At 45.4% G+C, this 26060-nt stretch overlaps 1 protein-coding gene across 2 annotated transcripts in view; it reads right to left on the bottom strand.

Moving 5' to 3' along the window:
* Nucleotides 1-19113, bottom strand: part of LMTK2 (lemur tyrosine kinase 2) — a 77234-nt gene extending 58121 nt beyond the window's left edge. For both annotated transcript variants that reach the window (XM_042972428.1, XM_042972429.1), the window contains exon 1: nt 18748-19113. In XM_042972428.1, the coding sequence (XP_042828362.1) occupies nt 18748-18835 (88 nt within the window). In that variant the 5' untranslated portion in view covers nt 18836-19113. The remainder of the gene's footprint in view (nt 1-18747) is intronic.
* Between the last annotated feature and the right edge of the window lie 6947 nt (nt 19114-26060).

The following is a 26060-nucleotide window of genomic DNA, read 5'->3' as shown; positions in this document are numbered from 1 at the left end:
CCATTTTCCTGAAGTGAACCTGGAGTACCTGAAGAAAACAAAAACTAACCCAAACTCCTATGTGAGCAAAACACGTTCTTGAATATAAAAATGACCTCGGCGAAGAGCAGAGGAGTCCGAAATCAACTGCACACAGAACCCAATGCCTTGCCAATAACAAGAGGTCCCTCTGTGAAGGGACAAGGCTGAAACCCACATTGTTCCACGTGGGGCTCAGGCTGGCTGAAGCTTTGCTCAAGTCTGCACTTAAAAATAACAGTTAACCAAAGGTTGCTAAGGATCTGCAAGTTCTAAACCAACAAAAATCTAAAAGAGGAAAATCCACACTTCAGACACAGAAAGTAACTCGGAGATTCCTCTCGAAGTCCAGTGTCACAGAGGGCAAGAACTCCCTAACCAGACACCTGTGCGCGTGTGGACAGCTAAGTGCGGGGTGGACCCCGAGAGCCAGCTCTCTGTGAACGGCGACCTGGAAGGAGGGGACTTCCTCTCTCTCTCCTGGCAGCTACCTGCTCTCTCATCCCGCCGGGCCTCGGCTTCCCACTGGTATTCATTCTTACAACCTTGTTGCACTCCCCTGACTCATATAATAACGATTAAATATGACTCCTGAGGCTTATACAGCAAAGCACCTTCATATACACTGCATCTTATTGATTTTTTTTAACATGCAGTTTTTGTCCAACCACATCTAAACATGGGGCATCTTGCACAGGAAAGCAAGCTGGTTTACACTGGCATTTGTTTCTTAATGGCATAAAAATAAGGGTGTGTCATAATCCAACATAACGTTATCTGAGATTTGATGAAATATAACACAATTCCACTCAATCGTCACAACATCTCTGAGGGAATTCGATCTGTTCCACATCGTACATGAGGACAATGACAAGGCCAAAACACTAAGTGGGAAAGCGGCAGGGCCAGACTCTGGGTTCAGGGGTGGTGAGAATAAGTCCCCCTTGCTTCCCTGGCTACCACATTGTTTTGCCTCAAGGAGGCTGACTTTTAATTCTTGAAAACAGCCTAACCTAAGTACTGTGAACCAAAGTCCATCGTTGCTGATTAAAAGTTCATACTTCTGGGACTCTCCTCCAAACTCCCCAAGTGGATATTAGTTTTTTCCTCTTTTTTCACCCACAATTTTTTATGATCACATACTATCTATTTATTGTACAATTTGATCAGAACTGCCTGAAGGCCAGCTCAATTATCTGATTCACAAAACTGTCTTCTGTGAGTCACCAGGTAGGCATGAAAAGCCAGACTCCTGCTAAAAATAAATAGGTATGAGTTTTGCCCTACCTCGATAACGATAACGTACTTATTTCTGCTAAGACACTGCAGGGGTGTCTGCTCCCCAGTACTCAGATTTCTTCCATTTACATGAGGTTTATTCAACCACAGTGTCCACCAGAGCCACGGAAAGGCCTCTACAAACTAATGCTCAAGAGGAAATGTTTGCAGCTGTACCACTTTTAAAAAGTACTTTATTTACTGAATTTTTAATTAGTCCAAAGAATTGTGCTAAAAAAAAAAAAAGAAAAACAAAAAACAAAACAAAACAAAACACCTCTACATACCAACGAAGGAAACACTTCCATAAAATGAAGAAATCAAACCAACCTGTGACAGGCTGGAAGGTGAGGTGGGTTTGCACAAACCACGGAGAGAAAGTAAATTCTGGTTGTGGGTCCCTACAACTAAAATCCCCGAGCCCCAGCGGTTCAAACTACAAACTGAGCCCCGGAAGGTTCCTGATTGCAACTGCTGTAGTAGGAAACTACGAAGAAAGATGGCTTTCCTTCAACAGTCTGGGCCTGCAGCGTTCAGAAATGCATAAAGCAAACCGATATCCTACTACAGCAAATCGATAACCACAGGAGCGTCTCCCCACTTTTAGGCTGCTTTGCCAATCACGAACCGAGAACAAGGATAATTAGAGGTTTGGAGTAGTATGCTTCCCCAAGACACTGATTAAAAAAATAATTGGCATCTCTAAAGCATGTTCTGTGAGTTATCCTTGTACAGTTTTTAGACCATTTTAATAGATATCTGGTACTTGATTTAATAAAGCAGAAAACCTGAGAAACTCTAAGAAGTGGGTACACATTATCTGTTTTATAGACAGGTAATTTGGAGAATGCAATTTCTCGGCAATGACTCCGAGGTAAGTCAGGAGGACTACCTGATTATTAATTCAACTATTATAAATCCCTGCCCAGAACCTCGATCAGAACTTGAACACACATGTAATTAACGGAAGAGTTACTTGTGAATCCATTTTTGGATTAAATAAAAAAATGTTTAAGGTCCACAGATAAAAACAAGTGATGATATGTGCAAATCCATTAGGGACTGAAAATGCTGATATTTTAATTTTGTTATTCCTTCTTCAGGCACTAGCTGACACACTTTTACAGAGAAATTTCCTCGTTATTTACTAGTTTGCTTATCCAGAGGTAAATTCAAACCCTCTAATCCCAGGACTGGTTCCTTTGGCCACCACCACTCCCCATTCTGAGGCTATGTAAGAATGGTGTTTACATTTTTAAATAGTTGTTAAAGAAAAAAAAAAAAAGAATATTTCATGAATGTGACATTTTAGACCAATAGCTAAATGCAAAGAGAGACAACAACCAGATATTATGTGCCTTCTGATGGGAAAATACCAGCCTATATCCGACCAACCCTCTAGACCTAAATACCAATTTATAGGAAATAAAGAGAATCATGGAACATACACACAATACCACCACCAGAATTTAATCAGCGAAGCAAGGGTACAAGAAACGCTAAAGAGGAAGAACTGTGTTGAGGGAGACGGCGAAGAGACCGAAAGAGATTTGAAAAGACGTAGCAACCAACTGCACTGTATGGGTGTCATCTGAATCATGATTCACACTCAAAAAAATCATGACACTTGAGACAACTGGAAATGTGAACACTGGTAATTGACCATATTAAGGAAGTATGACTCATTTCTCCTAGGAGTGATAATAATAATGTGATTATGTTTTTAAAAGGAGTCCTTACCTTTTACAGATAGTGACCTAGTTAAAGATGTCCGGAGCTTGCTTCCAAACAGGAACAGTACGAGGGGACTGAAAGCAATGGGGCTAGCATGGAAAAGACAGCCAGGAGCCTGAGTGAAAGCCCTGGGGAAGTCAGTATGGCAATGTCTGTCTAGTCTTGCACAGATCTGTATGTCTGAAGTCTTCCATTTGTTAAACAATTTCTTCACATCCACTAAAATAAGAAGTTTAAGCAGAGGGGCGAACTAGATACAACAGCTTGCAATCTGTACTCCTGTGTATCAGCTTGCTAGAGCTGCTGTAACAAAGTATCACAAACTAGGGGGCTTAACCAATCCTGGAGGCTACAAGTGCAACATCAAGGTGCCAGCAGGTCTGGTCCCTCCTGCGGCCTGTGTGGAAGGATGCGCTCCGGCCACTCTCCTGCCTTCTGGGAGACGGCCGTCTTCCCCCTGCATCTCCTCCCATGGTCTTCCCTCTGGATCCGTCCCCGTGTCCAAATTTCCCTTCTTTATAAAGACGCGGTCGTGTGGGATTAGGGCCTAATAACCTAATTTTAACTCGATTACCTCTGTAAAAGCCCGATCCCCAAACAGGGTCACACTGAGGTAACGGGGGGTTAGGATGTCAACATATGAATTTGAGTCGGGGTGGGGAGGGGGGAATACAATTCAAAACCAATTCTATGATGCACGTTTGAATGAAAACAAGAAAAAAACAAAAACCAACAGCTCAGAACAGCGTGTACACAATGCTACCCCTGGGGAACAGTGGTCACCAACAGGGAAGGAAACCGGGTGGCTGGGGGATGAGGAGGCGCCCTTACATCCCTTTACATTCTTGAATTTTGTACTGGGTTTTCCCAGTTTTCTTTAGCCTGCCGTCCAAACTCCTTAAGAGGCCCCAATATCACTCATGGTCGGCGACCACCTGCCCTCCACACCGGGCTCTCATCACCTCTAACTCCCTCCCTGCATCTCGTTTCATCCGCCATGAGCCTCTCACAGTCCTTCCAGGCAGGCCCTCTGCCCCTTTGGAGTCTGCAAATTCACATTCTCCCGGACCGGGAAGCTCCCGCACTGACAGCACGGACGGCCTCCCTCCACTGGTTCATCGTCACCACTCAGCTCTCAACTTGGAAACCGCCCCAAGGCCCCACAGGTTAGAGTGCCCGCCTCTGGAGCCCCCAGCACGCTGTTCGGTCCACCGCAGGGTTTATCACACCGTGTATTTTAAATGCCCAAACGTCCTCCCCGCGAGACTGCAAGCTCAACGGGGTCAGTGACCAGGACTGGACACTCCGGCAATGACTCCAGGGCCCAGGACAGAGAGCCTGGCACTCACTCAGAAGGGGGAGGGGGTGGAGTCAGAAAGATGGCAACTGAGGGGCCGGAGAAAAGGAGGGAAGACGGAGAGAGAAATCCACAATTCGTCTACTGGTTACCAGAAGAAACATGCTTTCAGGGTCAAACAAGGAAGATTATAAAAGCAGCATTCCTTCGACAATTTTATGCTCTTATCTGGCAAAGATTTTCCTCCCATTACTAGTCACAGTCCAACTGACACCGGCACCGTGTCGGGGTGGTTCTGACCCTTCCCACTATTAATAGTTTACCACTTACTGCCCAGGTCACAGACAACTCCCACATGCTTTATTTACCCGTTTTGCAACTCATGTTTAGGAGTATCACTATTTTCTTTAAGGAGTAAGTTTTCTCAAAAAGTGGATCTCCCCCTACTTATGTTCTCCTGTGATAACGAGTATTTATTCACACCTGTGCCCTCCACACAGTTCATTTTGCTGGAAGCTGTCCGAGCAGAGTCACTCTGCCAGCAAGACAGGACTTGAAAGGTGCCCTCTCCTCCCTCCACAGGAGCCCCCACCAGGAGGTGCTGGCCTGGGCAGGGGGTTGGGGGGCGGGGAGCCCAGCACATGAGCAGGGCTCCACTCCCAAACTGGTGAGAGAAGGAGGAAAAGGGAAAAAAAAAAAAAAAGGAATCCTGACAGATGCCTTCTAAGATAGGACACTATATTTGCTTTTGGGGCGCCTGGGTGGCTCAGTCGGTTGAGCGTCCGACTTCGGCTCAGGTTACGATCTCACAGTCTGTGAGTTCGAGCCCCGCGTTGGGCTCTGTGCTGACAGCTCGGAGCCTGGAGCCTGCTTCGGATTCTGTGTCTCCCTAGCTGTCTGCCCCTTCCCTGCTCATGTTCTCTCTCTCTCTCCTTCAAAAATAAATAAAAACATTTTTAAAAAATTTAAAAAAAATTTGCTTTAGTCTCAACACTGTGTATTAATGTGCCCAGGCCACCATTACAAGCCACTGCACACCCGGCGGTTTAAACAGAAATCCACGGTCTCACAGCTCTGGAGGCTGCAAGTCCAAGATCAAGATGTGGTAGGGTTGGTCTCTTTTGAGGCCCTTCTCCTTGGCCTGCAGATGACAGCTGTCTTCTCTGTGCCTTCACGTGGTCTTTCTGTTTGTGCACCCTTGGTACCTCTGCCTGTGTTCGAATTTCCTCCTCTTATGAGGACACCAGTTGTCCTGGATTAGCAACTAAGGAGCTAATGGCCTCGTTTTAACCTATTCACTTGTTTAAAGACTTTACCTCCAAACACCATCACCTTCCGAGGGACTGGAGGTGGGCTGGGTTTGAACCAGGACTCAACGTGGCCCATAACGCTGTACGTTTACTAATTTAGGAACAGCATCCCCACTGGCAGGGGACCCATCTTGGGCAGCACATGCTGCCTTCCTCCCTGGGTCCCAGGACCGGGGAAGCAAGCACCGCATGTGTGTGTCACTCTGTCGTTTTCTCTTTTCTCTACCCTCTGGCCTCTGGAAATTCACATGAGAGATTTTAGCGGCTACTTAACAATTAAAACCGCTCGCTGACCACTGGGCTGACTAGACAAAGGGAGCTCAGTACAACTCAGGGAAGCTAAGGACCAGCCATCTTCCAAACTGGTCCTGACACAAAGTCCACTTCTAAACACATAGTTTTGGCTTTTTTTTTTTCCCCCTTTTTTCTGTAAGGGTAGGACCAATAATTGGACCTTTTCCAGTATTCTGACAAGTAGCTTCACATCCTGGAGACCTAGGAAAATGAACCATCATCATACTACTTGGGGGAAAAAATTCAGACGATCACCGCAGATCACGTATTTCTACTTAACAACTCAAAATGACAAACCCATCTATCATAAAGGTTTCCTTGCACAGAATCTTGAGCCACTAAATGTTTTCCTTGCCTCCTGGTATAACACTACATCTCTTTATAATAACATTAAATAATCTAGAACCTCCCTAATGTAATCTAATATTAGAAGGAGAAAACAAAGCATAGCGCTAAATACACTCAACCACACACAACAGTAAAGAGTGCATTGATCTAGTTGATGAATCAGAGATTCCACAAAGACCCCGAAGCCAGAATATCAACAGCCTAGAAAAACATATCGTGCTGTGTCCTAATCACAGACAGTGAAGTGTTCTTTTTGTTCGAAGATGATTTTCAAGGTCAGCCAACCCAACCGTTCTCTCGTACTTGCAGAAAGGTTACATAATTTGAGTGCTGACTGAATACCTGTGAACACGATCATTTTATGTGACGTTGCTGTTTCTCTTTGCCTTTCCATCAGATGGTTATCAAAGATTCATTCCATTCCAATTTTATTTTTTTTTAATTTTTTTTTTAACGTTTATTCATTTTAGAGACAGAGAGAGACAGAGCATGAACAGGGGAGGGGCAGAGAGAGAGGGAGACAGAATCTGAAACAGGCTCCAGGCTCTGAGCTGTCAGCACAGAGCCCGACGCGGGGCTCGAACTCATGGACCGCGAGATCGTGACCTGAGCCGAAGTCGGTCGCCCAACTGACTGAGCCACCCAGGCGCCCCAATTCCATTCCAATTTTAAAAACACTAACTAGGACGGAGACTACCACAGAAGAGCTAATCTAACATGGTAACAGCCCGGCCAAAGCAATGTCAGGTTTACAGAACTCTGTCAGACTACAGTGTTCCTATGCCCAGGGAAAAAATGGCAGGGATGATATTTTATGAACTACAATCTTAATTAAGTTGATGGCACAGTTCGGTCGTGGAGCAATCCACAGTGCTCAGATGTCTGTAACAGCACTGAATCAGGATCTTTCTGCAGTCCAGGAAGGCAGCTCAGGAACAGGCAGCATCTGGTTCCACAAGTAGAAACTCAAGGCCAGCCTCCCAGGGCTTCTTCCCCCATAAGTGGTCACTTCAGTGTACCACTAATATCCAGGGGAAAGAACATTGTGTCTTTCCATAGGCCTTCCCTCTGAAATCTGTAGAAACGCACAGGTAGTCAATGGCAGTACTGGATTCACAGCACTCAGCCAATACAATTTCTGCACGATAGGATCCACGGACGGGAGAGAACCTCAATGTGTGTTCCTCACTTCCCAGGTAGGGCAGGCCCTAAATATGCTAGAAAAACACGTCTACCTTCTTCTTTAAGTTTTCCTATAGGACTTTGATATAGAGTCTATGGTCTCAGAAACTTTCTAGCTTCCTACAGTCTCACTGAAATTCTTGCTAATATGATTGAAATGTATTCTTACTTAGGCAATGTGTCTTTCTTTCTCTTACTTTCTCTTTTTCCTTCTGTATGTATGTATGTATGTATGTATTTAGAGACCACAAGTGGGAGAGAGGGACAGAGGGAGAATGAATTTAAATAAACTTAGGGGCACCCGGGTGGCTCAGTCAGTTAAGCGTCCGACTTTGGCTCAGGTCATGATCTCGTGGTCCGTGAGTTCGAGCCCCACATCGGGGTCTGTGCTGACAGCTCAGAGCCTGGAGCCTGGTTTGGATTCTGTGTCTCCCGCTCTCTCTGACCCTCCCCATTCATTCTCTGTCTCAAAAATAAATAAACGTTAAAAAATTTTTTTAAAACAAAAATCTTTTTAAGCCAAAAATATTTTTATCACCTTTAATTAAACAGTACAACTTCATTTCATAGGTGGAAACTAAATTGTTATTCTTACAAATTGTTTTTTAAAAAGTTAAATATGAATGTGGACACTGAGCCTCATTATATACAAGTCAGAACTTCAGTTTCCTAATTTTCAATAAGGAATTATCTTTAGTAGTTCAAGGATCTTCTATATGACAACTATGGTTAAGTTTCATCTCCGCATTTTCAGACAGCGAACAGAAACGGATATCCAGAGGAGAAACGATCGGAAATAGTCTCTGCGTGCACACCACACAAAGCAGTGTTCCAAGGGTACAAAGCAGAGCACTTGGTGAACAGGGTGGTCTGGCGGGTAGGGTCCCTCATCAGGATAGGTCTGCCACTGAGTGACTGCTGGGACTGAACTCACCACACGGAATGGCCCTGAGCCTCAGCGCCTTCACCTGTAAAGTGGCCGGTCAGCTTTAAAACTCTCTGTACAAGCATTGATCATTCTAAAATTGTATGAGTCTACCAAGTGCCTGTATGGATAATGCTGGAAATCAGATCTTTTATTAAAGTTAACTGTACTTTTCTTAAAGAAAATGAAGTTCAATTACAGGTTTCGGGACCGTACCCAGGCAGCAGGCTTCTGATGCAGCAGTCCCGGGGGACTATTTTGGTTAAGTTTGTTGTTTTTCAGTGTCTCACCAGCAATCAGTGTCCTGGTGTTGCGTTTTAATAATAGTCTGAAGTCAGAGTCAAGTGGGGTTCTGCGCTGTGACGGGCAGGCTGCATCCTTGGAAAGTAACCGTTACTGCTGACACAGAACCATCCTACACAGGCACACTGCCAGGTGGAACCAGGAAGAGGCATTTTTTTTTTCCTTGTGAAAGGAACACAGGCTGAATTTACCGGGGATTTGGGGAAGAAACTGCAACATGAAAAATACTTCAAACTTAGTGGCTTATCTGAGAGGCAACCAATAGACCACAAGACTGGTTTTGCAATAAAAAGCTGAAACTACAAAATTTTACAATTGCTCACTGGTTAAAGTAGCAATTGTAAATGTGCAAAATGATTGCACAACTCATCCTCCTCTACCTTCTAAGTCCAAGATGCCTTAGAGATTTACTTCCTATAATTAAAGGTTGCAATGATATCATGTCAAACCCAAGTCTCCCATGCACTAGAGCAAGCAAGAGAAAAGGCCATTTTCGGGATGGACTTTAAACATGGGCCTCAAAAAGGAAAAAAAAACCATGAGCCTTTAAAAAATTAAATAATAGTGTTTTCACTATGGGATACCAGCAGCTTCCCTCCCAAAACTCACTACGGCGGGGGCGCCTGGGCGGCTCAGTCGGTTAAGCATCCGGCTCTTGATTTCAGCTCAGGTCACTATCTCACAGTTCATGAGATCGAGCCCCATGTTGGGCTCCAGGCTGAGCGTGGAGCCTGCTTGGGATTCTCTCTCTCCCTCTGCCCCTACCCTGCTCTCTCTCAAAATAAATAAACTTAAAAAAAAAAATCACTGTCGTAGATGTCTGTAACTAAATTCTCTTCTCCCATCCAAGGCACACACGTGTTGCCAAAAACAAGTCCTGAATTATCTGTACTAGTATGTGAGCCTAGGATGTTCTTAATCAAACTGCACCCATTATACAATCATTACAATGTAGCAGTTTCAGAGATTAAACAGTGTACTTTCTTTAGCTCATCATAAGACTATTCTGTACATGCCAATACATCCACAGCAAATATACAAAAATATATCAACGGGCTTAAAAAAAAGTACTTGTGGGAAGATATGAAATAGGCTACAAATCCCAGGCTATTCTAAAATAAGCCAGCTCAGAAAAATAAACTTTTTGAAAGCAAGACGTTAATGACATGATATTATCCTGGAAAGAAACGGCCCTGTGAGTTACTGAATAGGTCATGAATCCGGGGCTCTCACACTGCCGTGCGCACGTCTCACCCGGGGAATCAGGAATGTCCCTGCGTTACGCCTGCTCTCGCTTCATTTCCTTGCTAATCTGAGCTCGGGCGGGAAGAACCCTGGGCAGTCCAGGGCTGGCATGTTTACACCACGAGGCTCTCGGCTCACAACACTGGCATCTGACTGTCAGGCTTCCAGCTCGCAGTTTTTACTCGTTATTTATACGAGATATTTATAAAACGTAAAGAGGCTATTATTTATACTGACTTCCAGAGAGGGACTGAAATTAAAAAAAAAAAAAAAAAGCCATTTAGAGCTGTGACTGTGTTCTGCCCTGCAGTGTTTAAATTCCTTTGTGGTTATCGCACACCTACTTTTCACAGGAAGCTTCTTCAGAACAATATTCATGTGCTGTGGTCAGGAGCAGAAGTCTCTTCAGAATTCAGGTGTTGACATTAATTTTTAAAATTTAAATTGTTCTTCCTTCCTTGAGTCTCACTAGTCACCCAAGCCAACAGATTTCTATCAAATAAGTGATTGGCTCGGCGGGTTGAGCGTCCAACTCTTGATTTTGGCTCGGGTTGTGATCTCGAGGTTCATGGGACTGAGCCCCACATCAGGCTCTATGCTGATAGCGCGGAGCCTATTTGGGATTCTCTCTCCCCCCGCCCCCGCCCCTCCCCTGCTCATGTGGAGACTGGAAGAAAAAGGAACTTCAAAGTGGAGAAAGTTGACAACAGGTGATCACAGCCAGGTGGTGAAGTGACCGGTCATGTTGAAAGCATGTACCCTTGACAGGACATGATTAGAATGGCACTTTATCTCTGTGGTCTTCCTCCCAAAAACAGCTGACCCCGGTCTAACCAACGAGAAAAACATCAAACTCCTCAAGAACTGTCAAGATCACTGAAACAGGAGAACATACCAACGAAGCCCGAGGAGACAGGACATTAAATGGAAGGTGGTATCCCGCACCGAAAAGGGACATCAGGGAAACACTACAGAAACATGAACAAAGTATGGACTTCAGTTGATACTAATGAATTATTAGTAGTGGCTCCTTAGCTGTGACAAGTGTACCACACTGATGTAAGACGTTACCAAGAGGGAAAACCCTGCCTATGCGGGAACTCTTTGTACTATCTTTGCAACTTTTCTGTAACTCTAAAATTGTTCTAGGGGCGCCTGGGTGGCTCAGTGTGTTGAGCATCCAACTTCGGCTGAGATCGTGATCCCGTGGCTCGGGAGTTCGAGCCCCACATCAGGCTTGCTGCTGTCAGCACAGAGCCCCCTGGGACCCTTTGTCCCTCTCTCTCTGTGCCTCCCCCACTTGCGCTCTCTCAAAAATAAATAAAAAACGTCTTAAAATATACTAAAAAAATAAAATTGTTCTAAAAGATAAGGTTTATTATTAAAAATAAGGCCACTATAAATGGCCTTGTTCCAGGCAACGGGCTGTGGGCTGTGGCCGGATGAAAAGCAAAGTTTGCGGGAGCGTGAGAGGCTCTAGGCTGACATCCTCTCCTTCTGGCTCCCACACTCTCTGGAGTACTGGTCTGCAAGCTTCGTTCCCCAGCACCGTCTTCACCAACCTCACACGCAACCTTTGAGCATCCACGGCCTGTGATCATGCAGATACTGGAAACACCGAGGATGCAGGACACAGTCCTTGCAGTCCTGGTAAAGAGACGGGACTTGAAGAAACAGGTGGCAGCTGCTAAATGCAAACGGGAGACTGGGACAGGCAACCCAAACCTCTTCCGGTCACAGAGCCCGTCGGTGAGGTTTCTTCACATTCCTTCCACTTCATGTGCATTGATTCACAAACCATAAAACGTGTTAGTGTGCCAATATATTCTGTACCTTTAAAAGTCACGTATGCCAACATTTTTAAAGGATGAAACGAAAACTAAAGGCTGAAGCTCCAAAGTTTCCGTCCCGCACCCCATGGAACATCATGTCCCACAAGTAAACACTTCTAGTGGGAGGTCACTGGTGGAAGAAAGCTCTGGGGTCTGGGCGAGGTCTTGGTAGGGCACTGGGGCTGCAAAGAGGTGAGAAGAACTGAAAGAAAAAGACGACAGCACACAGAGGTGCTAGGAAGAGCCAGACTACCGCAGACAGAATATATATGGTGAGCTGGGAGAGAGGAATTCGCACAGAATAACCTGCAAACGAAAGCAGACTAACTTAGCTCTTAAAGTGCCATGAAAGCCAGAGCGTGGGGGCAGGCAGGGACCGCCGATGCCCCGCCAGGCGCATGACCTTTGCTGACCGATGCTTCCCAAACTGGGGTCAGATGCTGCAGGCCAGGGGCTACCCTAGCCACACCACAGCACAGGGTTTCAGCGTACCTGAAATCGATGGTAATTTAAGCCTTTTCCACAAACATATACTACACAGTAAAATGCAAAATCCGCCAAATTGTCAAAAGCAAAAGGTGTCAACACCATGCCCCAAGCCCCAGGAGGGTGGAAGTGTACAAAGTCACTCTTTTGCAGTCGGGGGGGGGACTGCAGAGCACTGGTCTGGATGAGGATGAGCCCAGTGAGACCTTGAGAGGTGAGGCACTCCCCATGTTGTGGTTTTGGGCACCTGGCGCATTTGGTGTTAACAATTCTAATTTCGCCCATTTGAATCACAATAAAGTCAAATGAAATTTCGAATCTCTGCCTTATACTAACCATTGGGGGAAAAAACACCTTTTTAAAAAAATACTGAGGTTATTTTTCTGATAGGCCTGTTCTTTGTGGCAAATAACTGTAATGCCGAGGCATGGTTCCAAATTAGTCACTTGCTAACAATTTAAAAATACTTCACTCCAATATTTTGCTGTGACACACTGATTTTACCATATTTCCTCAGCTTTCTCTTACAGCGTCTTCATATGAAGATTTACAGAAAAGTTGAGAATCTAATCTAAAAAAGACCCTAGATGTAGCAATCTGTTTTAGACCAGGAGTGATTGTACAACTTTTCCTCTAATCTTTCCTTCCTCGTCCCTGAGTAATGAATAAACCTTTTAAGGGGCACCTTGGCTGGCTCAGTTGAGGGAGTGTGAAGCTCTGGGTCTCAGGGTCATGGGCTTGAGCCCCATGTTAGGTGCGGATTCCTTTAATAAACTTTAAAGAAATAAAATAAACTTTTTTAAGAAGAGTAAAACACAGCTAGAAGGCTACAAAAATACAGGGTGCCTGGATGGCTCAGTCAGGTAAGCACCTGACTTCAGCTCAGGTCGTGATCTCCCGGTTTGTGTGTTCAAGCCTCGAATCATGCTGACTGTGCAGAGCCTGCTTGGGATTCTCTCTCTCTCTCTCTCTCTCTCTCTCTCTCTCTCTTCCTTGTTTTCTCTCTCTCTTGAAATAAATAAGCTTAAAAAAAAAGACTACAAAAATACATGATTTTAAAAGACAGAGAGGAAACAACTCAGTCACAGTCATCTCTCCAAATGACATTTTCTAAGGGAAGGTCTCAGCCCTGTGGTGGTTCTACCACAGCCCAGCTTAACGGGCTGTCTTCAGGGACGCTTTGTGGGAGTATACATTTTGTTTGGGATCAACTCAACCTCCACTGCCTGCAGTTCCTTTAAGTACATTAAAACCAGAAACTGTTCACGTGCAAGAGCTTTAATTATCTTGACATTTAAAAACGGGTTTATTACATAAAAGTGGGCTAATCCAGATCATCTTAAATAAGTCAGACTTCTCTGTAAAGGATCTCTTCCTCACCCATCACACAGCAAATTATTTTAAGTAACAAAGGTTTTTAAATTCAGTAAATTCTAGGCATGCCATAAGCAGCTACCACGGTGAGTTCCTTCTTGGAACCATACCACTCACCATTAGCTGATGCCACGGTAACCCACCAATTTTACAAGGAAATCTGAAGCAATGAAGACGCCTAACGTGGCCGACATGGCACACCAGCATGATGCGACCTCACCCTCCCCAAACCCTTTAGGTAAATATCATCATCCCTTTATTTTTTAATTTTTAAAAAATGTTCATTTATTTATTTGGGGGGGGGAGGGAGGGAGGGAGGGAGGGAGAGAGAGAGGGAGAGAGAGAGAGAGGGAGAGAGAGAGAGAGAGAGAGAGAGAGAGAGAATCCCAAGCAGGCTCCGCACTGTCAGCACAGAGCCCAACGCAGGGCTCAATCTCACAAACCATGAGACCATGACCTGAGCCGAAAGCAGGAGTCAGGTGCTTAACCAACTGAGCCGCCCAGGCACCCCTTAATTTTATTTTAGAGAGACCGCGCACGCGTGAGTTGGGGAAAGGGGCAGAGGGAAATGGAAAGAGAGAGAAAAAAATCTCAAGCAGGCTCCACACTCAGTGCAAAGCCTGATGCAGGGCTCAATCCCATGACTCTGGGATCAATCATGACCTGAGCCAAAATCAAGAGTCGGACGCTCAACCAACTGAGGCACCCAGGTGCCCCTCAGCACTTTTTTTTGAGTTGAGTTTTGAGAAGCTCGGAGAGGTCAAGTAACTGGCCCAAGGTCTCAAAGCTATTGAAGCGGCAAAGGAAGGCCTCCCACCCAGACTACCTCCAAAGTCCCAGTTCTGTCCACAACACCCGCTCCTCCGTGACTGGTTCACGACTTAACTCTCAACAGGACTGAAAGGTTGGATTCTTTTTATACGTCCATCTATAAGGACTTTTTTGAGGACTCACTTGTTTGCTTCAGAACCCTGGCCACCCCTTACATTACATTTCATTTATGTTACAAATCTTTTTTATTACACGTACAGCTGTTATCTGACACAGCAGACCCAAGGACTCTCTAAATTTCAAGACAATTGCATGAACAGTCAGCACATTGATATCAGCAAAACTGTAGAGATTTGATAACTTCCATGCTCATCAGCTACAAAACTGTTGGACAGACTTCCTATTACTGTGCAAATGAACATACTTAGTTACCCCAAAAATACCACCAACTGAGAGCAAATACCAACACTCCCAACCTAAATGAAATCTTGAGCCTCACAGCCATAAATCCTGAGATGATCAGCACGAAAAGCCTGTTGAAAATAATTTTTATTTCTCAGATGCCATCGAAATAAACACAAAAACTCACGCTTAGAATTCACTTTAGAAAGCACTTCCTTTACTGCAGAATCTTTCTCAAGATCCAAGGCTGTTTGTTTAATCTAAAATGAGAGCCCCGGTTTCACTAGCTGCTGTTTAATAAGTAGCTGAGTCCCACTGGCTTCACAGACTTGCGTGAGCTCCTTTATCTGGAACTGCTAACAGCTTCCTCTGTACTCTGTGACCTAATATGCCACAGGACAACAGAAGTGGGCTTCCTGGTGTAACCACTATCCTGGTATTAATAACAAACAGGGGACTTAGGGGAATGTATACAAATACACTATCTCTTTCTATGATGTGACTGAGAATCTCACAAAAGGTACATAAGTGTTTTCTAAGACAAGAATGACCTCATCACTAGGAATGGAGAAAAGAATTTCTCAACTGTAACCTTAGTCTGGTCGTTCAACGGTGTGTGCAAACAGTGGACTTTCTCCCTTTATGTAAGCTTTCCAGTGAGGACGGACACGATCTCCGTCTACACAGCCAGCAAGGGCCCTTGCAGAAATACACATTCTCAGGAAAAGGCTCCCAAAGAGGGCAGGAGCGACTCCCAGAGCAATAAAGACAGGCCCAAAATAAAGTTCAACCAAGAAATGCTTTCCTTGTACACCTGAAACTAATATAACACTGTACATTAACCAACTTAAAGAAAGAGAGAGAGAGAGAGAGAGAGAGGGAGAAAGAAAGAAAGAAAGAAAGAAAGAAAGAAAGAAAGAAAGAAAGAAAGAAAGAAAGAAAGAGGGGTGCCTGGGTGGCTCAGTCGGTTGAGTGTCCAACTTCGGCTCAGGTCATGATCACATGGTTCGTGAGTTCGGGCCCCGCGTCGGGCTCTGTGTGGACGGCTCAGAGCCTGGAGCCTGCTTCAGATTCTGTGTCTCCCTCTCTCTCTGCCCCTCTCCCACCTGTGCTCTGTCTCTCTCTCTCTCTGCCTCTCAAAAATAAAAAAAAATAATTAAAAAATGTTTTTAAATATATTTAAAAAAAGAAAGAAAGAGCCTTCTTGCCTGATAGGCAAAGGCAATCCACGTATTTACAAAGCTTAATTATGACTGAATGGGTAAATACCCTTTTCAACTTCCGAAACCTAGAAATGAATTTGGGCTGAATTTGGGCTGAATTTTAGTTAACTGCCCCATTTCTTTCCCCCCATGCAAATGGGCTGGCAAAGGAAAACATTCAAGTATTTTTTCCAACCTATTTTTGATCAGCCACGCTTTCTCCAAGGCACTATCAAGCAGTTTGGAATTTAAGTGGAAAGAACAAAGCCGAGGAGGCAAAAGACTAGATGCGAGGCATGTATCCTGAATTTGAAAAGGGCCAGCCCTACTTCTGTGTGGAGCGCAGTCCCCACAGGATCAGAGGCCTGAGGGTTACAACGCTTCCAACATCTAACTGCCCTTTCAGCTCACATATATGTTCAAGACGGGCTCCTCTCTCTTAACCAGTGAGCTCACTTATCAGGATCAGCTCAGAGGCTTCTTTATTCTTCTTGGTCACATACATCTTCATCAAGCATCCATCTCCATTACCAGGATTAATAATCTCTTTTGGATGGAAACACAAACCCACAAATCTATGTGTGACTGAGCACCTCTTCCACAGAATTTAACCCCAGGGACCTGTCACTCATATGCCACATGTCTAATTGTATTCCTTCTGAGCAACAGAATACGAAGGGGAAATCTGCAAAAGCTGCTATAAGTCACCACATATTTCTTTATGCTTTATTCATGCCACAATTTGGTATTTCTATTTATGGATTACTTTTCCTGATTGTCTTGTTTTACAGTGCTCCCCCCAAAACCGCCAATATTCTGATCTGTACCTCCGTAAAAATGGAGGTGAAAGTGAAAGAACGGAATAAAAATCATGTTAAGAGGCTTATAAGGAGGGGCACCTGGGTGGCTCAGTTGGTTAAGCATCGACATCAGCTCAGGTCATGATCTGGTGGTTTGTGGGTTTGAGTCCTGCATCGGGCTCTGTGCTGACAGCTCGGAGCCTGGAGCTTGCTTCGGATTCTGTGTCTCCCTCTCTCTTTGCCCCTCCCATGCTTATGCTCTGTCTTTCTCTCTCAATAAATAAACTTAAAAAAAAAATTTTTTTTTTTAAAGAGGTTTATAAGGAGATACATTCCTATAGGTTCCCACATAGAGTCTGTTTTTCAAAATATATAAAAACTTAAGTGCAAAGTCATCTGGAAACTTCTTGAATCCCTTTCACATAAATACTCTTTACACACTATCCTACTCTGGTGCTAATTTTCAATTTCACCATCAGTCTCAATATCACCATCCACGTTCTTCTGCATTGTCTTTTACAACTTTGTCACTTTCTGTGACTCATACCTGGGCTGCATACACGTCTCATAACATCCACTTTTCTTGTCTATCAGATCAGAAAACAGAATTCACCTAACAAATATTTGATCTAAGGCAGTGGCAAAAATTTAGCGATACATTACGTGGTACAGTGATAACAGTTAATACCCAACTAAAGGGCACTCAATGACAGAACTTGGTGTAGCTCTGGAAACATTATTTATAACTTGCAGAGGGGATGCGTTTGTCTTTACTGGGGAAGGGAACTTCCACATTGTGTAGCCGGTTAACATCGTATTAAAATAACTCTTAACCTCAAGAGTATTCCGAAACACTTACAAGACCTAAGGTGGGGAAGTGGAAAAATCACACAACTAGGGAAATCTCAGACATGGGTTTCAGATGTGGCTCCGCCTACAATTTAGCTGTGTCACCTTGGGTAGGTCATTTGACCCCCCCCCCCCCAGGGCCTCAGTATCTTCAACTGCGAAACAAAGATATCAGGTTAAATTTTCTTTAAGGACTCTTTCAATTCCAAAATTTCATCAATCTATGAAATTTCAGTCTCTCCTTACTTCAAAGACAAGCACTAGATCTTAACCCAGATTTTTTTTTTCTTTAAAAAAAAAAAATGACTCAACTTGGGATGCTTTCCTCGGGTAAAGTTTTATCTGGGAAAATAAACCACAACTGAAGAGGATGTCGAGAAAATGGGGAGGAAAAAAAGAAAAAGAAAAGAAAACCACACACTGACGTAGCTAAAATAGAAACTTCAATCACCCTTGGGCCATTCTGTCAATAGTTATTCAAAGACTGCTACTCTAATCACTGGCTTCCTAAAATAGAAATATTTACAGAGTTGTTTCCTTTTCATTCCTTGAGATTCAATCCGAAAAAAAGCACAGCGTCTAAAATCAATTTACAACTTCAGAACAAGTTGCAGGGAGCGAATGAAACTCCGCACAGTTCATTAAGCCATTTGCATTCAAGTAAAATTAGGGCTAAGAAACGGTTCTTAATATAAGATGTGAGAAACGCACAGAAGGCAGGTGACATCTGAAAGGGAAGCAGAACTGCCAGAAAGGGATGTAGGCTGAGGACCTCCGGGCAACAGGTTCAGAGCAGGTACCGCAGCCTACGCCGGGAGGGGTCGATCGCTGCCGCCCGGCTCGCCGCCCTCCCCGGGCCCAACCGCATCGCCTCGCCCCCGCTTCGGCCCTGGAGAGGCTGCCCGCTCCCCCACCCCACGCCCCTGCGGCAGAAACCTCCCTAATCGCTTGCTTCCCCGGGGCCTCCCGCCCTGGCAGGCCCTCCGATTCCTCGGCGTCGCCGGACGGGGCCCGCCGCCTCCTCCCCTGCCACCGCCGTCGCAGCGGCCCCGCAGCCTGGGTTCCCGCAGCCGCGTCCCCGCAGCGGGCCCGCTCACCTGCACCTGTTTGCGGAAGTGGCGCGGCCCCGGCACTGCCGGCGGCCAGGAGCAGCGGCAGTAGCAGCAACGCCGGCGGCCCCGGCATCTCGCCCACTGCACGGCCCCCGGGGCCGGCTCTCGGGTCTCCTTCCGTCGGTCCGTCCGTCAGTCGGTCCTGCCTGCCTCAGCGGCACCCGCGCCAGCTGCTCCTGAGCACACGTCGCTTCGGCCAAACCTCAGCCCGGCTCCTAGTCCGCACCCGCCGCACCGGCCACAGAAACACCATCCTTCCCGCCCGCCCGTCTGTGCCGCCGCCGCCGCCGCCTCTCAACAGCAGCAACGGCAGCAGCCCTGCGGAGCCGCGGGCCAGGGCAGCCGCGCTCCTGCCGCCATGATGGGCTGCGTCATGTGACGTAGGGTGGGGGCGGGATGCCGTGACAAACAGCCCAGCCAGCCAATCGTCCGTTCCACACCGGCCCCAGAGGCCCCGCCCACCACCCTGAAAGAGGGAGGGTGGCCGCCGGTGCGCCCCCTGCAGACCGAGGAGTGCGTGGGCAGCAGGTAATGCCGACAATTATTTTAAATTTTAAAATACAGGGAAGTATAAAGAAGACAATAAAAAGCATTCAGAATCCATCTGATTTTTTTTTCAGTATTTTAAAACGAGCAAAACTAGGCCTGTTTTGTCTTCTGCCTTTTTTACTTGGCATAGCCGTTTTAGGCTCTTCTCTCCTTAGGTTGACCTATACATCTTAGCAGCCATCAAGAATACTTGGGCTTTTATTTCAGTCCAACAAGAATAGGATGGCTGTCCCCTCACACTCACTGACTCAGCTCCTGAGCTCAAGATGTTCCCTTTACCAAGACTGCCCTTCCTGTCCTCTCTGGGCCACCTGGCACACTCTCTGTCATCTATCAAGAGTCACCTAAAGGATGACGTCATCTAAGAAAACCCCTCCCAGCCCCGGGAGAAATGACTAGCATCTCCAAGTGCCTCGCCCTGGCCCTGGACAGACTGCTATCCCAGCTGCCATATTTTATTGTTCCTGTGACTGTAAGCTCCCTGAGGACAGGCACTGCGCCTGTGTCAATGGGAGTCCCCCCAGGGGCTGGCACAGGGCCTGGCCCTGAGTAGTTGTTTCCTGTGGAACGGCGCCCTGTCCTGGTGCTGGGCACTCCCAGGTGCCGGCCTCTTCCCACCAAGAGACAAGGTCCAGCCAACAGGGGAGGAGAGACCATAGTCCTGCAGAAAGGGTAAAGAAAGCACCTTCCAGGCAGAAGTAACATAGTAGTGAGAGACCTAAAGGTTGGGAAAAGGCCAGGCCTTTCTGGCACTCGCACCAGTTTGTGCATGAGAGGGACTTATTTGAATCTTATCAGATGGAGCTCTGTGGACTGCCAGCAGGGGAGCCCAGTTCTCCAAACTCCTCAAATGTCCATCCTAAATGTCAGCTCTTGCGGTGCTAGCCCAGCATTGGACCTACAGGCGATGCCCCAGGGAATGTTTGTTCAATGATTAAAGCAAGCCAATAAACACTTAAGTAAACACAGAGCTGGAATGTGAAATACTGAGTTAAGCGTCCCTGCCTGTCTGCTGATCTCTGTTTGGGAAAGGGGAGGCAGACAGGTCTCTGTCTGGGAAAGGGATGCAATCACTCTGTGGTCTTTCTACTTCCCTCAGGAAGCTCCAGACTTTGAGTTTGAGGAAGCCAGGGAATGCTCATGCTCTGTATGGAGGGGAGTCACCATGCTTATCTGCAGCAGGGCTGGCCCAAGCGAGACCCTGCCTCATAAACCTTGTGGTTGTCAATCTTTAATTAAAGTGCACCCCAACAGCAACATGTCAGACCACAATCCCAAAGCGGGTTTCATTATTATTTGAGCAAGCCCCCCAAATCTTAAAAAAAAATTTTTAATGTTTATTTATTCTTTGAAAGAGAGCAAGCGAGAGCACGAGCAGAGGAGGGGCAGAGAGAGAGGGAGACACAGAATCCAAAGCAGGCGCCCGGCTCTGTGCTGACAGCTCAGACGTGGGGCTCGAATTCACAAACTGCGAGATCGTGACCTGAGCCGAAGTCCGATGCTTAACCGACTGAGGCACCCAGGCGCCCCAAGCCCCGAAATTTTTTAAAAACTTCTTTTTCTCACGTCACAGAGCAGGAGTTAAGGTACACATTCCTCAGAGGGTGTCTAATGGAAACCTTTACCACCCACCTCACCACTCATACCTTTGCCCAGTGCTTCTCTTGAAGATTCGGTCGAGAACTTATAAAACAATTGAACACCGACCGGTTTGCTTTGTTTCGTTGCACCTGGCAATCAGAAAACAGCCTTTGGCGCAATTTGGGATTAGATCCCTAAAGCTTAGAAGCAATATCTTGGGGTGTGTTCCTATAGCTGTTCTCACCTGTGCTCAGCCTTTTCCAGTTTTTCTTCCATGCCAAGACATCAATTGGACAACCCTACTGGCATTGTTGTCCTGCCAGCAGTGACTGAGGGCTAGGTGCTGAGAGATACGGAGTTAGTTTAGTACTAAATGAGCATGCATCCCTGAGGGTCTGGCATCCAGCAGATACCCTAGGTGTTTGCAGGGCTGAGCTGGATCACATGGGTGCATCCATGAGGGTTCTGCCAGTGGTATTGTGAACTCTTCAGGAATTTTGCATGCCAGTTGTTAGACACAGCCATTGTTACAAATTAAATTATAGTGGCGCCTGGATGGCTCAGTCGGTTAAGCATCCGACTCTCAATTTTGGCTCAGGTCATGATCTCATGGTTCAGGGGATCGAGCCCTGCATTGGGCTCCGTGCTGACAGCACAGAGCCTGCTTGGGATTCTCTCTCTCTCTCTCTGTCTCTCTCTCTCTCTCTGCCCCTCACTCAGGTGCATGCACGCACGTTATCTCTCTCACAAAATAAATAAATAAAACAAAGGTGATGAGGAGAAGGATTCCAGAATGAAAAGCAATGAGAACACTGACAAAAATGGTCAAAATTGACTTCTGCAGAACTCTAGAAATTAGCCAAAGGCTTGCAACGACACAAGGAGTAGTTATTAAAGAAAAACAGCCGAATCTCAGTAAAAACTTTGAGCTTTGTGGCATTTTTCACTTGCTGTATTCCCATTCTTCTCTACCCGTTCCCCAACCTCCATGAGAGCCTTAAAAACCAGTGGCCTCACAACCAGAGTAGCTGTGAAAATGAGCAGCCTAAAAGCTGCAGGAGGGAACAGGTGTGAAGGTCCCCCAAAACTGCATCTCCAGAGAACTGACAATGTCGGACCCATCAGACAGCTCCCTAGAAAGGCACCATTCTCAAGAATGGTCTTTATTTGCTATGACTCAGGACTCCCTTAGTGCAAACACCCCTTTCCCCAGTTTGTTGAAAATAATCAATAGTAACTGTTGAGCATCGAGCTTCCTGAGCCGATGATACCTGTTGGCTGATCAAAAACTTGAAAAGAAAATTTAGAGAACTAGGTATCACTGGGGGCTTCTAAAAGCTCTGATATATTCCTGGAAATCTAGAAAGCTATATGCATATGCAAAGGCTGTGCACACGCCCAGGAAAGACAGAGAAGGCCTGAATCTCTCCCTGGCTGATCTTGAGGCTCTGTGCAAGCAGGAAGTGGAGGCTGGGGTGGAATTTCAAGCTGGAGAGCATTGAAGTCATGGCTTAATACACACACAGAGACTCTTAGCATAATTGAGGAGACATATTCGTTCAAGGCATCTAAGGAAATCTTCGGGTAATCATTAGCTGACCATGAAGCTAGCTGAACAGAGACTTCAGTGGCCACACACAAAAAATACAGACTACAGAATTAGTCCAGGAAAGTCACTAAACAAACAGATGGTGGCAGCAGCAGTTGTTGAAACAAAAACAAACAGCAACAACAAAACAAATTCTGGGGAAGGGAGGTATTAGGAAAAACGGGTTTCCAGAGTCGCCATACTACGTGATTTTAAAGGTCCAGTTAAAAAGAAAGAAAGAGAGAAAGGAACAATGGCAAGACACAGAAGGGGACAGGAAAGTATGCTCCATACCCAAGATGAAAAAACTATAAGTAAAAACTTCCCATGAGGAGGCTGAAAAGGTGGACTTAACAGGCAAAACATATAAAACAAGAAAAACCTATTAAAATCAATTTTGAAATAAATCAGCTATCACAAATATGTTCAAGGAACTAAAGGAAGCCGTGTCTAAGTCATTAAAAGTTGATTGAAAGACGTTAAAGAAGACCTGACTAAATAGAAGATATTCCATGTTCATGGATCAGAAGATTTAATTTTTTTTTAATGTTTATTTATTTATTTTGAGAGAGACAGAGCGTGAACAGGGAAGGGGCAGAGAGAGAGGGAGACAGAATCCCAAGCAGGCTCCACACTCAGCATGGAGCCCAATGCGGGCTCAAACCCACCAACCGTGAGATCATGACCTGATTCGAAATCAAAAGTCACACACTTAGGGACGCCTGGGTGGCTCAGTCGGTTAAATGGCCGACCTCAGCTCAGGTCATGATCTCACAGCTCGTGAGTTTGAGCCCCGCATCCGGCTCTGTGCTGACAGCTCAGAGGCTGGAGCCTGCTTTGGATTCTGTCTCCCTCTCTCTGCCCCTCCTCCGCTTGTGCTCTGTCTCTCTCTGTCTCTCAAAAAGTGAATAAAAATGTTAAGAAACATTAAAAAAAAAAGAGTTGCACGCTTAAATGACTGTACCACCCAGGTGCCCCAGATTTAATATTGTTAAGAAGGCGGGACACCTGGGTGGTACAGCCTGTTCGGTGTTCGACTCTTGATTTCAGCTCAGGCCATGATCCCAGGGTTGTGGGATCGAGCCCTGCATCAGGCTCCATGCTGAGTATGGAGCCTGCTTGGGATTCTTTCTCTCCCTCTGCCCCTCTCCTCCACTCATGCTCTCTTCCTCCCTCTCTCTCTCTCTCTCTCTCTCTCAAAATAAAAAATAAAATCTTTACAAAAATATTTGTTAAGAAGGCAACACTCCCCAGTTGATCTACAGATTCAGTGCAATCCCCCTCCAGTTCCAGCTGGCTTCTTTGCAGAAATTGAAAAGCTTATCCTAATATTCATATTGAAATTCAAGCGACCCAGAATAGTTAAAACAGTCTTGAAAAAAACAGCAAAGTTGGAGGACTCATCCTTCCTGATTACAAAGGTCGAGTAATCAAAGTAATGTGATGTTGGCATAAGAACAGACATACAGAGCAAATAATAGAACTGAGAGTCTGTAAGTAAACCTAAATATTTGTAGTCGATTGCTACTCAGGAAGGACGCCAATACAACTCAGTGGGGAATACTGGTTTCTCACCAGGCAGTGCTGAAACATTCCACGTGGAAAGCATAAGTATGAGCCCCTTCCTTGTGCCATATACAGAAATTAGCTCGAAGCAAATAGAAGACCTGCTTCTAAGAGGTAAAACTATAAAACTCTCAGAAGAAAATATAGGCATATATCTTCATGATCTTGGCGATGGTTTTGTACCCACGGACACCAAAAGCACAAGTAACAGTAACACCAAAATGATAAGCTGGGCTTCATCAAAATTAAAAACTTTTGTGCTTCAAAGAACACCACTGAGAAAGTGAAAAGACAACTCATAGAATAGGAGAAAATATTTGTGAAGCATGTATCTGATAAAGTACTTGTCTTTGGAATATATAAAGAACCCTTACAATTCAATGATAAGAAGAGAAATAAATCCAGTTAGAAGTGGATAAAGGCAGGGTGCCTGGGTGGCTCAGTCGGTTGAGCAACCGACTTCGGCTCAGGTCATGATCTCGCTGCTTGTGGGTTCAAACCCTGCGTTGGGATCTGTACTGACAGCTCAGAGCCTGGAACCTGCTTCGCATTCTGTGTCTCCCTCTCTGTCTGTCCCTCGCCTGCTCATGCTCTGTCTCTCTCTCTCAAAAATAAATAAACATTAAAAAAAAAAAGCAGGCAGGGGCTCCTGGGTGGCTCGGTTGGTTAAGCGTCCGACTTCAGCTCAGGTCATGATCTCGCGGTCCGTGAGTTCAAGCCCCGCGTCGGGCTCTGTGCTGACTGCTCAGAGCCTGGAGCCCGTTTCAGATTCTGTGTCTCCCTCTCTCTGTGACCCTCCCCCATTCATGCTCTGTCTCTCTCTGTCTCAAAAATAAATAAACGTTAAAAAAAAAAATTAAAGAAAAAAAAAAAGCAGGCAAAGGATATGAGACATTGCTCCCAAGATATACAGGGTGTACAATAAACAAATGGGAAGATGCTCAAAATCATCTGGCATCAGGGAAATGCAAATTAACACCACTTCACTCATTAGATGGCTCTAATCAAAAAGACGGATAACCCTAAGTGTTGGTGAGAATGTATAGAAATTGGAAAGCCCTGCATCGCTGATGGGAATATAAAATGGTGCAGCTGCTCTGGAAAATACTCTGACAGTTCCTCAAAATGTTAAACATGGAGTTATCATATGATCCAGTAATTACACTCCTGGATAGAGATCTAATATAATTGAAGACACGTGTCCACAAACATCCTCATTAATCAATGTTCACAGCAGCACTATTCACAACAACTAAATGGTGGAAACAACCCAAATGCCCATCAACTGACGGGTGGATTAACAGAATATGGTATATCCTTGTAATGGAATATTATTCAGCAATAAAGGAGTGAGGTACTGATATAGCCACAACGTGGATGAACCTTGAAAACCTAGTGCTAAGTGAAAGAAGCCAGTCATAAAAGATCATACATTGCATATTCCCATTTTTATCAAATATCCAGAATAAGCAAATCCATAGAAACAGAAAGTAGGTTCGTGATTGCCTAGGGCCAGGGAGTGGCAGGAAGAAATGGGGAATGGCCATGGTCAATTCTCGTTATTTTACTACCTTTTACTGTTGTCTATGCTTTGAGCTTGGTTCCATATGTTGTAGCTGTAGAATGGAAACACTATATGGCAGTACAGTGTTGAACACTTCTTCCCAACTCCAATTTCAAGGGTATCACGTCTGTAGCTTGAAATAAACCATGGCGTAAGTATTTACACCACGGAAATGGGCAAATGATACTAATCAGGGCTGTTTTCCTCCTGGAGGGCCACTTGTCACGCATGCTAATGGTCTTGCCATAGGGTCCTCTCTACAGAGTCTTTATGATTACCCCCTTGCTGGCTTGAATCCTTTATGTGATTGACCTGCTTTCATCCAGCCTTAGGCAAATAAGGAGACCATGCAGATTATAGGTGGGGCTCTCCCTAGTTCTCTGCCTTCAACACAGCCCGCATACCTCATCCCTGACTGTGTGAAGTCCTCACCTTGTATTGCCTTCTAGA

Source organism: Panthera tigris, chromosome E3 (assembly GCF_018350195.1).
Source record: "Panthera tigris isolate Pti1 chromosome E3, P.tigris_Pti1_mat1.1, whole genome shotgun sequence".
NCBI lineage: Eukaryota > Metazoa > Chordata > Mammalia > Carnivora > Felidae > Panthera > Panthera tigris.
The sequence above is the reverse complement of the archived record's forward strand: the minus strand, read 5'-3'. Positions and strand labels throughout refer to the sequence as shown.